Source organism: Vipera berus (genome assembly GCF_964194415.1).
Source record: "Vipera berus genome assembly, chromosome: 6".
NCBI classification, from domain to species: Eukaryota; Metazoa; Chordata; class Lepidosauria; order Squamata; family Viperidae; genus Vipera; species Vipera berus.
The window spans coordinates 75,341,930-75,354,553 of record NC_138208.1 but is presented as its reverse complement, the minus strand read 5'-3'; the positions used below and the strand labels follow the sequence as shown (position 1 = coordinate 75,354,553).

Sequence of the window (12,624 nt, the reverse complement as noted above, 5' to 3'; positions counted from 1 at the left end):
CAAGATATTATCTTTATTAAATGGTGAAAAAGAGATGAAGACTTGCATGATTCCATTATTATAGCCAACCTCAGTAATAGTAATTGTAATAGATTATGAAAATAAATTTAACAGATAGGAGGCAATGCTGCAGCCTAGACAATAGTCTGATAAGAGAAATATGAGTCCAAAGCCGGAATGGGAGTGGAGATAGCACCGCAGAATTGATCTGCCTAGTTCTCTGTACGGTAAAGGCAGGGCATCTCATTCTGAAGCGCTTTCACATTTACAAGATTCTGTTACTGTGACCGAACAATAAAACTAATATTAATATTCTGGGCTTTGATTCACTGGTCTGGACTACCTTGAAGGGCTGACAGTAGGTTTAGCCTTCTTGCAGAATTGATTTCTTGGTCTGGTCTATCTAGTGGGGCTGACATCCATCTTGAAACTCTGATTGTGCTATACCTTTTTCCCTTCTTGTACTTCAGTGGATTAGAGAGATAGCAATAGCATTTAGGCTTCTATCCAGGCCCATAGTGCTTTACAGCACTCTCTGGGTAGCTTACAGTATAGAAGCATTATTGCATATGGCCCCTAACAATTTGGGTCCTCATTTTACTGACCTCGGAAGGATGGAAAGCTGAGTCAACCTTGAGCCCTGCCAGGATTGAACTCCTGACAGTGGGCAGAGTTTGCCCACAATCTTGCACTTAACCATTGCACCACCAGGGCTTACTAAGATGTTTGTCTCAACTGCTTTTAAATACCATCTGTTTGTTGTGGATTTCAGATATGTTTTACCCTGGCATATCTTTGCCATGATCAACTTCCTTATTCTCTACAACATCCCGCAAGGTAATGATACAATCCACGCTGACATCTCCTATGCTACTGCCTTATCACTGCACATTCCCAACTAGATACATAGGATATGTTCAGATGCATACTCTCATGTATATGCTTCTCCTCCTACCCCTACCTATACATCTCTTTGCCATTCTGTAAGCATTTATATTCTAAACAATTGTGTGACTCTGGTACCTAAGTACAGCCCATGGAGCTTTTCTCAAGACAGAAAGGCCATTGCCCTGTTGTTCTTCAGGTGAGGCAGGGTGGCAGGAGTTCCACGTCCCCTTGTGAGCCACGTGGTGCTTCCCGTTCTCCCGGCTGGATGATGGAAAATGTAAAGGGCTTTGAAGAGAAGCTGCTGGCTGCCGAACCAGCTTCACATGTAGTGCTCCATTTTTTCTAATTAACAAAAGAATAAGAAGTTTGCATTAGTGAGACAGAATTCTGCCTCTGTCTTGTTCTCAAGGAGAAAAAGCTTAGCAACAATATTTATTTAGCAGTCTACCCATGTGAGAGGTAACACAAATTGACCCAAAGACTAATTTTCAACCTAGCTGGCTGCCCAGAATTGAGAATGAATAAATACTAAGAAGCAAATTAGACTATTAGAAGATGTACCTGCTCAATGTTATTTATTTGCTGGTTGATTGGTTTAATTGCATGTGCTTTGACAGATTATTTAAACAGAAATGACATAAAAATGACACAAAAATAATGATAAAAAATAAAGAAGATAAACAAGAACAAATAATAGAAGTAACACGTTACATAAAAAACCCCTTTTTGGTTACACATTTTCTCTTTCCATTTATTTCCCCAAACACTAACCTTTATCTAGGTATTTAACAGAATAACAGAACAACACAGTTGGAAGAGACCTTGGAAGTCTTCTAGTCCAACTCAAGCAGGGGACCCTATATCATTCCAGACAAATAGTTGTCTAATCTCTTCTTAAAAGCCTCCAGTGATGGGACACCCACAACTTCTGAATGCAAGCTGTTCCACTGGTTGAAATTATTGGTTGAAACCATTTGGTTGAAATAATTATTAAATAAAAAAACAAGCAAACATATAGAAAAATGAAATTTGCTTAAAAAAAAAAAGAATTAAGGGAACGTCTGCTAAGGTAAGTCTTGTCAGACCACATTTTTACTCATTTTTTTGAGGTTGTCAACAGTCATGCAGGTAAAAATGATTCAGTAGATATTGTACACCTGAGTTTTTAAAGAGCCTTTGACAAAAATCCTCTATGAAAAGCTGCTGAGAAAACTCAGCTACCAAGGAAACAGAAAATGGGAAGAAAAGAGCAGATCTCATACCAAGATGCACAAAATAAGACCCCCAAGGATTGGCATTGGAGCCAGTGCCTTTGACTTGTATATGAACATTCTAGAGTCTGCAATTCAAGGTAATAAAAAAAAGGATTGTGAAGAGTTGCAGAAAGATCTCTCAAAAACGAGTGAACCGGCATTCAAAAAAAGGAAAAGGTGGATCAGGGTAGGCAAGTATAAAGAGATGCATGTTGCCCCCCCCCTCCAAAAAAAAGCAAACTTCACGGATCCATTAATGAAAATTCATCAGGAAAGGGATTTTGGAATCACAACAGTCAGTTTGATAAAAATGTCAACCCATTATGTAGCAGATTAAAAAAACGAGAATCTACGAGGGTGACGGTTCGTTCTCTGAGCTTGTGGGTTGGTTTCTGAACATTTTGTTACCAGGCTAGGTAACATCCTCAGCGGAATTTAGGGGATGTCAGTGTCCATGTTCTTCAGTGTTCTTCTGAAGCCCTTATAAACAGAAAAACACGGACACCGACATCCCCTAAACGCCGCTGAAGATGTTACCTAGCCTGGTAATGAAACATTCAGAAACCAACCCATAAGCTTGGAGAAAGAACCTTCACGCTCATCCTACACCCGAGCTACAGATATTCACCACTATTGCTAACAATCTATGCTTGGAACCTTAGGAAAGGAACTGAAAACAGAACTGATCAGAAGGTAGTGAAATAGCAGATACAGAGGGCTCTGGGATGAAATGTATCCTTTTCCATTGGGATTCAGGTCCAGGCATGGGGCTGAGATTGCTTTGGTTGTTTTTGTGGAGGAGAAGTATGACCCTCCTGGTCCTGCTGGAGCCTTTGGTACCACTGTTCATGGTACCGTATTTTCCGGCGTATAAGACGACTTTTTAACCCATGAAAATCACCTCAAAAGCTGGGGGGTCGTCTTATACGCCGGGTCGTCTTATACGCCGGAAAATACGGTATCTTATTGAACCATCTATGACGATCAGGAATTGGGAGCATTGTGCTGCAGTGGTTTCTCCTCCTCCCTTGGTGATCATTCAAGTCAGGGAAAGAGGCTGAACTCTCAAGCATTTTGATGCGAGATGTCTCAGGACTTGGCCCTGTGTCCCTTACTGTTTAATATTTACAAGAAGCTGCTAGAGAGGTCATCTATCACTATGTAGTAAAGAATCATCAGTATGTTGATTATTCCTAAACTCAACCTCAAGCTGATCAGGAAATACTGTATAGTCAAAGCCCCACCCCAGGGCCTGGATGTTATTAGGGCCTGAATGGAGTTAACCATATTTAGACTTAATCTCATCCAGGTAGAATGGCTGCGCACTCAGAAGCCTTCTAACTCTTAGAGGAAGTCCCACTTTGACTCTAGCTGATATTTGGCTCCTTTGCAGAGGACAAAATCAGCATCTAGATTCATGGCTCCTGTTGGAAGAGCAAATGGAAACTTTGGTCAGATTAGTCTTTACACATCTCTGACTTATGCACCAGGTGTGGCCTTTTCTTAAATGAGAGGTGTTACTGATGGTCATTCATAATTTGTCACCTCTTGTCTAGGTGACTATAATTCATTCCACATGTCAATGCTCTTCAGCTGGTTCAAAACTCTTACTATGGGGGCTGCATTGACTGTTGGTTGGCTTCCAAGCACAATTCATAGTGTTGGTTGTCACCTCTTAAGCCCTAAGTGATTTTGGTTGATCATCTAATCCACTCGGAATCTGTGCCTCCAAGCAAATGTTGGCGAGAACCTGATCACAATTACACTTTGTGATGCTACGGCAATATTAGTTGTAGTGATGACAGCCAATTCTATCAGCTATTAATTATTCCTAATAGCAGTTAAAACTAAAATTGATGGCTGTTTACTATCTTCTGAATCTTAGAGTAACACAGTCTAAATGCTGGATCTTGGGAAGCAACAGTTGAAAGGAACTATCATTCTCCATTGTAGCTTATGAGCTTCCCAAATGCTTTTGGCTGGCTATTGTGTGACACAGAACACCGGCTGTGGATGTAGGTCCTGATCAACCAGATGTCTTCTTTTGTTCATATTTTGTTGTTCCTCTTCTTTTGTTCTTATTTCATTGATCCTCCCTGATGACAGCTGCAGTTTCTGACAGTACTGCATTATTAGTCTAAGCTGTTAGAACAATAGTAGCAGCGTTGCTTGTTTAAAAATGGTGAGAAAACCTGTCTCTTCAAATCAGTACCCCAAAATAAAAAGGACTTATGCAGACATTAAGCTGCATAAATTATAACTCTTGTGCTTGATAACCTTGTCAGGGCTTCTACAAGTTGTATTGTCCAGATATTGGGTACCATATGTTCCTGAAGCAATCAAACATAATAATTAGTATCTAATTATTATTATCTAGGGGTTTGCTAAACTATTAGCAGGTGATGGCATGTGACTAACCTTATCAGAGGTTGGAAGCTAAGCAGGATCAGGTCTAGTTATTCTCTGAATGGGAGATCACCTTATAATCCCGCAGCTAGATCCAAGTTGAAAGAACACAGTGTAAACCACCTCCATATTGTTGCTATGACAACTTCATGGGACATAAAATCACTAGACACATTTAGCTTTACCTACCCAATGCTAATACCATTAGCATTATATTTTCCCTTGTTGTACTAATTATAGATTATATTTTTATCACCCCAGTTTTCTAATTACTCAGGATGACTTTAAAGTTTCTCCAATCTTATTCCCACCCTACTTTAGCTTCTGAGAGAAGGTTTTGTACAGTGCTTATGGCATCAGGTTAGTTGCCCAGAGACAGCAAGTTGTAATCCTGCCCTAGGACACAAAGCCAGTTGGGTGACTTGGGGCCAGTCACTTAGGAAGATGGAAAGGGCAAATTACTTCCAAAAAGTCTTGCCAACAAAAAACTGCAGGGTCTTGTCCAGGCAGTCACCAGGAAAGGCATTAAAAAACGAATCTTTAACTTCTATTTCCCTTTCACTGACCCAAAAAATGAGAATCAGGTAATGTCTTCATACGAATTGCTTCCCAAAGGAATAACATGAAAATGAAAATGAGTTTCTCATTTTGAGAGCTATATGTAATTCTCCAGAGATCAACCATAATCTAATGTGTAGCACTTGTTCTAAAAATGATAGCCTTTGATTTAGGTTCCTATGGGTCTCGCAAAGCTATAGCACAATTCCAAACACATTGAACTTAATATTATCAGCACCTCTTCTAACAAAAAAAATAAAACCAGGTAAAATTTAAAATATTTACTGAAGCGTATTATTTACTGAAGCATAGGTAGATGGTAATTAGATTATCTTATACTTTAAATGTAGGGATTAACTATAAGCTTTTTTAAAAGTGGTGTAATTATAAGATATTTTATTATTTTGATATAGTGATATTTATACAATATCAACTAGAGATTATTAATACTCTAATATTTAACTGAGACTTTTAAAGATAAAAAAGGAAAGATATTAAGATTATCAGTTATCTAATGTTCAGATGACTGACAGTTTTGAAGCTAGAAAAAAGTAAAAATATTATATCAACGTTAACTATAATTTGGAAAATCAATGCCAACAAGTGTAAAATTAAATACATTTTTATGTTCAAAGCTGAAATATAACTTTAACAAACAGTGAACTACTGTTCTACAATGAAGATTTCTGTCTTAATACTTAATACTGAGCTCTCTACCCTATTGTTACTTATTACTATTTGGGCATGCTGAGAAAAATAGAAAAACAACAAAGCAAAGTTGGCAATAGCAAGTAAAAGAAAAAGAAGACAAGGGAAAAATCTTTTCTAGCTTCCCTCTTCTTGTCCTTTTGCTAATTTGTGATATCTTTTTACATTCAGAACCTTTTAGAAGCCAGACTGTAAATGTTTATATTTGCCATACTGTTTTGTATTATATGTATATTGTATGCATGGAAAAGCGTTAAAGCTTTTGAACAGCAAGTATCTGTTCACTGTTGCACAAAAGAATGAGTTTTCTTTTATGTCCAACACTATCGAGATGCCTAAGACAGTCAGTATGTTGTAGAAGTTAAGGTGTTTTGCTTGTTTGTTTATTTGTTCATTCAACTTGTAAAGGTAAGGGTAATGGTTTCCCTGTATCTGTTTCTTGGCCGAGCTAGCATTGTCCGAAAACAATTTCCATGGTCATGTGGCCAGCATGACTATACACACCAAAGGTGCACGGAATTCTGTAACCTTCCCACTGAAGTGGTACCTATTAATCTGCTCACATTTGCATGCTTTCAAACTGCTAGGTGGGCAGGAGCTGGGGCAAGGAACTGGAACTCATCCCACTGCACGGACATCAGGCCTCGAACCCAGCTGACAAGCTCAGAGTCTTTAACCACTGAGCCGTCATGCCCCGTTTGACTTGCACAGCTACCCAATTCACAAAGCAAATCAGGGAGCGAAGGGAAAAAAAACCACCAGCAACCGAGGACACAAATCAATATGCTGCAGTGCCCCTTAGAGAGACAGGGTCACTCCACACTCTGGCCCCATTTCTGAATGCTGACCTAGGTTCAGGTCCACCTGTAGCCATGAAAAGTCACTGTGTGGCCTTGGGCCACTCACACTCTCTCAGCCCCAACCTACTTCAAAGGATTGCTCTGGAGATAAAAGGAAGGAGGAACCCATGTGAATTGCCTTAAGCTTTTGAAGAAAAAGGTGATATAAATCTAACAAATAGCTAAGCTGGAAGCTGAGTGGGGAAGTTGTTTGGTCTGGTGCTTGAGGGAAGGATAGTACTAATTTTATGGATTGTTGTGACCTGCCAGAAATTATTGTACAAGATGGATGACTACATAAATCCTATTAATAAGTAAAACATATAACGTACATGTAAATGGGCATGCATGCTATTGGACAGTTTTGGGAACAGGCTAGTCTGTCTCTGCAATAAAAAGGCCAAAACAGTAAGGTACACACTCTACTCACTCTCTGGATCCATTTTGTGAAAGCAGGAAGCCATCGTACACTAAGCAGACGCCAAATACGGTGATCCCCGTTTCCTTTACCAGCATTGCACAAGTCCCAAGAAATAAACTAAGCAGCAAAAAGGACGGGGAGGCAGTGGGAGGAAAATGTTCCCCAACATAAAGCTGATCCACACTCCTGCAAGGCAGAAGGAAAAGCCAATTGTGAAATGAAAATTTTCCTACAGTACTAGCAATAGCAATTAGACTTTTATATCACCCCGTACTGCTTTACAGCAGAGGTCCCCAATCTTTTGGGTACCAGGGACCGGTTCCGTGGAGAGAGGTTTTTCCACGGACCGGAGGGTGCATGCTTTTGTGTGCTACCTGCATCCCACGGATGGGGCTTTGCTTGTTTGTACAGACCAGTTGCTAGCATGCTGTGGCCTGGTACTGGTCCAAGGACCGAGGGTTGGGGACCCGCGCTTTACAGAACTCTCTGGGTGGTTTGCAATGTCAGCATATTGACCCCAACCATCATTTTATCGACCTTAGAAAGATGAAAGGTTGAGTCAACCTTTTGCCCATCAGGATCAAACTCCAGGCTGTGGACAGAGTTTACCTGCAATACTGTGTTCTAAGCTCTGCGCTACCATGGCTCTTAAACCCTATAACCCCTAAGACAGACTCAATCTAAATTTAAAAAAAAACAGAAATAAAGGTTTTGAACCCAGAAACCAACTCCTGTCTGTAAGAATATATATAATTGTCCAGAGTTGTTTAGGAAAAGGTAGCTTTATAAATTGAATAAATAAATCAGTGGCTGGGTTAGATATGGAACACAGTATAAATAGGCAGAGAAGAATTATATTTCCTCTTTATTGCCAAGTTATTATCCTACAATACATTCACATTGAAACTGGAATTTTCTTTCCTTTCAATAATTTTTATTCAAAGACTGTCAGGATGTAGAGAAGAGGATAACTCTGGTTGACTAGGGGTAGACTTTAAAGTTTTTGGGATGGTCAAGAAATATACCAGGGGCAACTATGATGCAAATTTGGCTGTATCATATATCTTCAGTAAGGTCACTCATTATTTTGGAGAGACAGTAAGAGTCTGTTAAATCCAAAGCCATAAAAAAGTGGAGCATGTGACTTTACTTTTTTTTTCTGGGATGAACAGAAGGAAAATTCTTGTGTTTACTCTCACACAATGGAGGATGAGGAACAAAGAAGCCACTTGAACTACCTGTGCCAAGCTGGGTAAGAAGTGGAGAGCCGCAAGAGAGAGGTGGAGAAACAGTAGGCAACAGAGTAGGCAACAGAGCTAGAGGATTTTATGATGATAGATAAGGAGCAGGAAGTGATTGAAAAGTAATATATAGGAAGTAGAGAATGTGGTATAAAGAGAAGCCGCTTGACTTCTGATCTCTACTCCCCAGGGATAGCTGCGGATAGTTGGGAACAAAAAGGTTCAGATGATGGCCTATGGCAGACATGTCAAACACAAGGCCCGGGGGCCGGATCCGGCCCGCGAAGTGGTTTCATGCGGCCCACGAAGCCATCCTGGAAACAGTGAGGGAACGGCCCCCACAGCCTTGGCCCTGGCCCAGAGACCCCCAGATCTGTCCCACTCCTGCCCAGGCCCCCATAGGCACCCTTGATGCCAACAATGTAGAGCTGGCCACGCCCACCCAGTAGGCCACACGCACTCTAGCCACACCCACCCAGCAGGCCACGCCCACCCTGGCCACACCCACCCGGCCCCCTGAGGGCAACTGCAATGCTGATGCGGCCCTCAATGAAATTGAGTTTGACACCCCTGGCCTATGGTTTAAGCCCCACCTCCTTTTTACATGCATTGAATGCACAACAAATGTACAGAAAGGGTAAGGCTTTCAAAAATGGCCACAGCCTCCATGTTGACTTTTTTGACCCCACCACAGATGTTGCTGCTCTCTTCTCCCACGTTCAAGATGGATAAGGTTTGTAGCAGTGCATGCTTCCCTTTTCTCCTCTAAAGCAAGAAGGCCAGTAAATGCACAGATGAAAAAATGCTACAGCACACACAGAGAAGCATTTGCTAAGATAGACTTCAGAAACAATGGGCCTGTGCATTATTATGAGGCTGACCTCCAAACGCAAATTCAGTCCATTGTATCCAAAGTTCCTCAAACTGGGGCCTATCAAATCAAAGTTTCAGTGTAATATAATTCAGTTTTCCTTAATTCCCCAGTCATTCTACAAAAGAAGCGGGGGGAAGGGAGACTATGAAGGAAGGAGTTGGGGTTATCAACAAAAAATAGATCCAAAAGGTTCACATATCTTATTTAAAAACCACAAGCATTCTAAGATAAAAGATACCTATTATAGGAGAGAAAAGCCAAAAGAAATAACAGACAGGCCAGAACATCTGCTCTGCCGACTATACCCGTTACCTAAAAAAAAAAAATGGAAAAAGGCAGAATAAGTTACCAGTTGCAATCAAAAAGTCAAAGCTCCTGCAAAGAAAGTGTATATAGAGATGGTTTTCAACTTATGACCATTCATTTAGCAACCGTTCAAAGTAACAAGAGCAATGAAAAAAAGTGACTTTACAACCAGTCCTCAAACTTATGAGTGTTGCAACGACATCGCAGTCATGTAATCACAATCCAGGTATTTGCCTTGCAGCTGACACTCATGACAGTGTCCTGCAGTCTCGAGATTGCCATTTGCTACCTTCCCAGCTGGCTTTCCACAAGAAAAGTCAATGGGGAGCCAGCAGGGAAGACTGCAAGCCACAGTTGTCTCTTGTGTCGCCTAATGACCAAGAGTGATTTGCTTAATGTCCCCATCAAAAAAGGCTGTAAAATCAAATGCAGCCATCTGTTGCCTCACTTAATAATCATAACACTTAACAACAAATTTTCTGCCCCTGTTGTGACCATAAATCAAGGACCACCTGTAGGATAAGTACTGCCTAAGATACAGGTAGGCAACCTTGGCTCTTTTATGACTTGTGGACTTCAACTGCCAGAATTCCTGAGCCAGCCATGCTGAGGGGAAAAGGAGAATTTCCAAGCTGAGCCATGCTGGCTCAGGAATTCTGGGAGTTGAAGTCCACAAGTCATAAAAGATCCAAGGTTGCCTATCCCTGGCCTAAGATATTTAGTGAACTTGCTGTCTGGTCATAGTGATAAAAATCTGTAGAATGTTTTATGCTGAAACCATGTAAAAATGTGGATTCTTCTGAATGGCATCAAAAAGAAGAACAAATGAGGTTGTTCAGCTAGCTTTCTAGAGAAGGCTTTCATAAATGTTTTTACCTCAGACAGCTTTATCTATCCCTTGTTGTTTTCAATACAGGTAATCCTTGACTTATGCCCACAGTTGAGCCCAAAATTTCTGTTGCTAAGTGGAACAGTTGTTTTGCCCCATTTTACCACCTTTTTGTGCCACAGCTGTTAAATGAATCACTGCAGTTGTTAAGTTAGCCACGCAGTTAAGTGAAGCTGGCTTCCTCACTGACTTTGCTTGTCAGAAGGTCACAGATCTCGAGACACTGCAACCGTCGTAGAGATGGGTCAGTTGCCAAGCATCTGAATTTTGATCGTGTCACCATGGGGATGGCTGCAACTGCGTGAAAAACAGTCATAAGTCACTTTTTCCAGTGCCGTTGTAACTTTGAATGGCCACTAAACAAACTGTTGTAAATCGAGGACTATCCATAAACTATAATGGGAAGTCTTGAATATTTATCAATGTTCTTCTAATGTAACATATAAATAACTACAGAGATGGTCTTAATTGACCACTTAAGTGAACCCAGTAATTCTTAGCTACAGGGGCAGTCGGAAATGTCAACTCTGTGTTTGAAAACCCTCCTCTTTTTACCCCCAACATATGGAAAAGGAGGAGATACCGTTATGATTGCCATTATGATTTTTTTTCATTGCCTCTGCAGACGCTTCCCTGTGAAAGACAAAGCAATTCCTAAATGTTCATGACTACAAAAGATGCACTCACTGAGAGTTTTGTCAATTCCCCCAAACTGGCAAATTTCGTAACAATTTATTCACTTCATTATAACTTCACCTGAAATGGTATAGGGTTTCCTGCCTGAGCAGGGGGTTGGACTAGATGACCTCCAAGGTACCTTCCAACTTTTTATTATTATTATTATTATTATTATTATTATTATTATTATTATTATTATTATTATTATTATTATTATTATTATTATTATTATTATTATTATTATTATTATTATCTATTTTGAAACTTGGCTTATGCTAAAGATCATTCATCTTCACTCTGAACTCTATTCATTTTTATCTTTAAAAAATCCAAGTGTGTTGTATTCTCCAACAAACACCTCTGCAGTCTTTCCCCAAAACTAATGACATACACATAAGTATCCATTTAATCCTATTTAAGTAGTGGGAGAATGTAAAAACTGCTCGATTAATCCCAGGAAGTACTTAGAGAACTCAAGACTCCATTGTAATGAAAAGTTCAATTTCACCCTCCTAATATTATATAACTTTAGGCATTCTAGGGATCCCTCATTCTCAAGCCATTCCACAATTACAATTAGCCCACATCTGCCACCCCACCATCCCAAAACAAGCACCAGTAAACAGAAATATCAATTAGCCTTTTGCAGTATTTCATTAACAGCTGTGCAGACATCCCTTTTAATTTACAGGAATATCTCCTAATTATCTTCAAAGCAGTTAAAGGCAAACATTGTTTTTAGAAGTCAGGGCAGAAAAGAGCTAGAAAGTACCAGAAGCCAGATACAAGTACCAGAAGCCAGATACAAGAAGTTTCTGTTCTCCAAAAATGTATTTTAGGTTCTGTTATTTGGGGCAGCATAGAACCATAAGAAGAGATTGGACAACCAAGATCTCTTCCTCTGTTGTTGTCTTCATCATCATCATCATCATCACCTTCGCTCCTTCCGGCATGATCTAAAGACCTACTTGTTTGAACAAGCTGGCCAGGTCTGATGGGTTTGGGTTTTATTATTGCTTTTAACGTATTTGTTGTTGTATTGTATTGGGCATTATGTTTAATTTTTTCTTAATTTTTGTATCTTTGTATTTTAGTATTTATTGCCCTGTTCACAGCCCTGAGTCCTTCGGGAGAAGGGCGGTATACAAATAAAATTATTATTATTATTATTATTATTATTATTATTATTATTATTATTATTATTATTATTATTATTATTATTATTATTATTATTATTATTATTATTATTATTATCTGAGGGGTTTTAGCAGAATCCCAGTGGAAGGAACTTGGTCTTCAAGCCAAAACAGCAGCATCAGGAAACAAGGGTAGATTATGCTATTTAGAAATAAAAATTAGCAATATGCTACAGGAAGGGGGTTAAAAATGGGAAAGGAAACACTCAAAACAACCAATGAGTGCCAGATTTGCTCAACACCAAGGAATTCTAATTCTAATTTTAGTCCTCAACTCACAACCATTTAGCAACTGTTCAAAGTTATAGTGGCACTGAGAAAAGTGATTTATGACTGGTCCTCACACTTAATGACCGTAACAGCATCC

The 12,624-nt window shown here is 39.7% G+C and overlaps 1 protein-coding gene across 1 annotated transcript in view; it reads right to left on the bottom strand.

Annotated features, from left to right (window-relative positions):
- The window catches only part of TMTC1 (transmembrane O-mannosyltransferase targeting cadherins 1), a 153,013-nt gene that overhangs the window by 114,415 nt on the left and 25,974 nt on the right, over positions 1–12,624 (bottom strand). Inside the window, exons 3-5 of the mRNA XM_081330245.1 lie at positions 9,427–9,500; positions 7,083–7,259; positions 1,024–1,230 (exon numbers count right to left, since the gene is read on the bottom strand). Of these exons, the coding sequence (XP_081186371.1) occupies positions 1,024–1,230; positions 7,083–7,259; positions 9,427–9,500 (458 nt within the window). The remainder of the gene's footprint in view (positions 1–1,023; positions 1,231–7,082; positions 7,260–9,426; positions 9,501–12,624) is intronic.